This window comes from Galeopterus variegatus, unplaced genomic scaffold (genome assembly GCF_000696425.1).
Source record: "Galeopterus variegatus unplaced genomic scaffold, G_variegatus-3.0.2 Scaffold1619, whole genome shotgun sequence".
Classification (NCBI taxonomy): Eukaryota; Metazoa; Chordata; class Mammalia; order Dermoptera; family Cynocephalidae; genus Galeopterus; species Galeopterus variegatus.
The window spans coordinates 304,997-306,420 of NW_007727730.1; the positions used below are offsets into that span (position 1 = coordinate 304,997).

A 1,424-nucleotide genomic window follows, 5' to 3' on the forward strand; every position below is an offset into this window, starting at 1 on the left:
GGAAAATGGGGGCTGTATCTGGGGACTTGGCAGGTTGGAGGCTGTGTCTGGGGTTTGGGGTCTTCCTTGGAGAGAATTGGAGGCTTGGTGGGAGATGTGTCTGGGCAATAGAGCTGTACCCCACCAATACTGACCCTATGTCCCTCCTCCAGGGTCCTCCTGGTCCCATGGGCTCTCTGGGCCCCCCTGGGCCCTCAGGCGTGGTGGTGAGTATGGTGGGGTTTGTGGGATGGAACCACCGTGTTGGGCCAGGCCAGGACCCCAACTCTCCCTGTCTCTACCCCACAGGGCCCTCTGGGACAGAAGGGCTCAAAGGGGTCCCCGGTGAGTACACGCTGCTCCCTTGGGCTTCCACATGCCAGGTCCCGACCCGCATCCCCACTTCTCCAGAACTCTCAATGCCTCTGTATTCACTCGTTTATTTCTTGATTCAACCATGCATTCAATAAATATTTATTCACTGCCCACCATTGTATTTCATCAAATCTAAGATGCCATCAGTTCTAAGATGCACCATTATTTTATAAACTGCTATGAGAGAAAACTGTTCTGCCAAGTAAACGATGACTTGTCAAAGATGCTAAGATGCTGATTTCAGAGATGTTAAAACATGGAAGAAATGTGTGTCTTATGCTTAATGCTGAACATTGCCCTGTGTGTGTGTGTGCGCGTGTGTGCGTGTGCGTGTGTGCGTGCGCGTGTGTGCGTGCGTGTGTGCATGTGTGTGCGTATGTGCGCGTGCGCATGTGCGCGCGCGTGTGTGTGCGCGTGTGTGTGCATGTGCCCATGTGTGTGCGTGTGTGTGTGTGCGTGTGTGTGTGCGCGCGTGTGTGTGAGTGTGCATGTGTGTGAGTGTGTGAGTGTGTGTGTGTGTGAGTGTGCGTGTGCATGTGTCTGAGTGTGTGTGAGTGTGCGTGTGTGCGTGTGTGTGAGTGTGCGTGTGCATGTGTTTGAGTGTGTGTGAGTGTGCGTGTGCATGTGTGAGTGTGCGTGTGTGCATGTGTGTGCGCGCGTGTGTGCGTGTGTGCGTGCGCGTGTGTGCGTGTGCATGTGTGTGTGTGTGTGAGAGTGTGCGTGCATGCGTGTGTGAGTGTGCGTGTGTGTGTGAGAGTGTGCGTGTGCGTGTGTGCGTGTGAGTGTGCATGTGTGTGCGTGTGCGTGTGAATGTGAGTGTGTGTGAGTGTGCGTGTGTGTGAGTGTGCGTGTGTGTGCGTGTGAGTGTGCATGTGTGCGTGTGCGTGTGTGTGCGTGTGTGTGCGTGTGTGCGAGTGTGTGTGCGTGTGCGTGTGCGTATGTGTGAGTGTGCGTGTGTGGGTGTGCATGTGTGAGTGTGCGTGTGTGAGTGTGTGAGTGTGCGTGTGCATGCGCATGCGCGTGCGTGTGTGTGTGTTGGCGGGAAGGAGTCTCCATAGACAGAATTCACC

General features: G+C 54.9%; 1 protein-coding gene across 1 annotated transcript in view; it reads left to right on the plus strand.

Moving 5' to 3' along the window:
- Positions 1-1,424, plus strand: part of COL5A3 (collagen, type V, alpha 3) — a 43,446-nt gene that overhangs the window by 35,400 nt on the left and 6,622 nt on the right. Inside the window, exons 52-53 of the mRNA XM_008578031.1 lie at positions 153-206; positions 289-324. Coding sequence (XP_008576253.1) covers positions 153-206; positions 289-324 — 90 coding nt within the window. The remainder of the gene's footprint in view (positions 1-152; positions 207-288; positions 325-1,424) is intronic.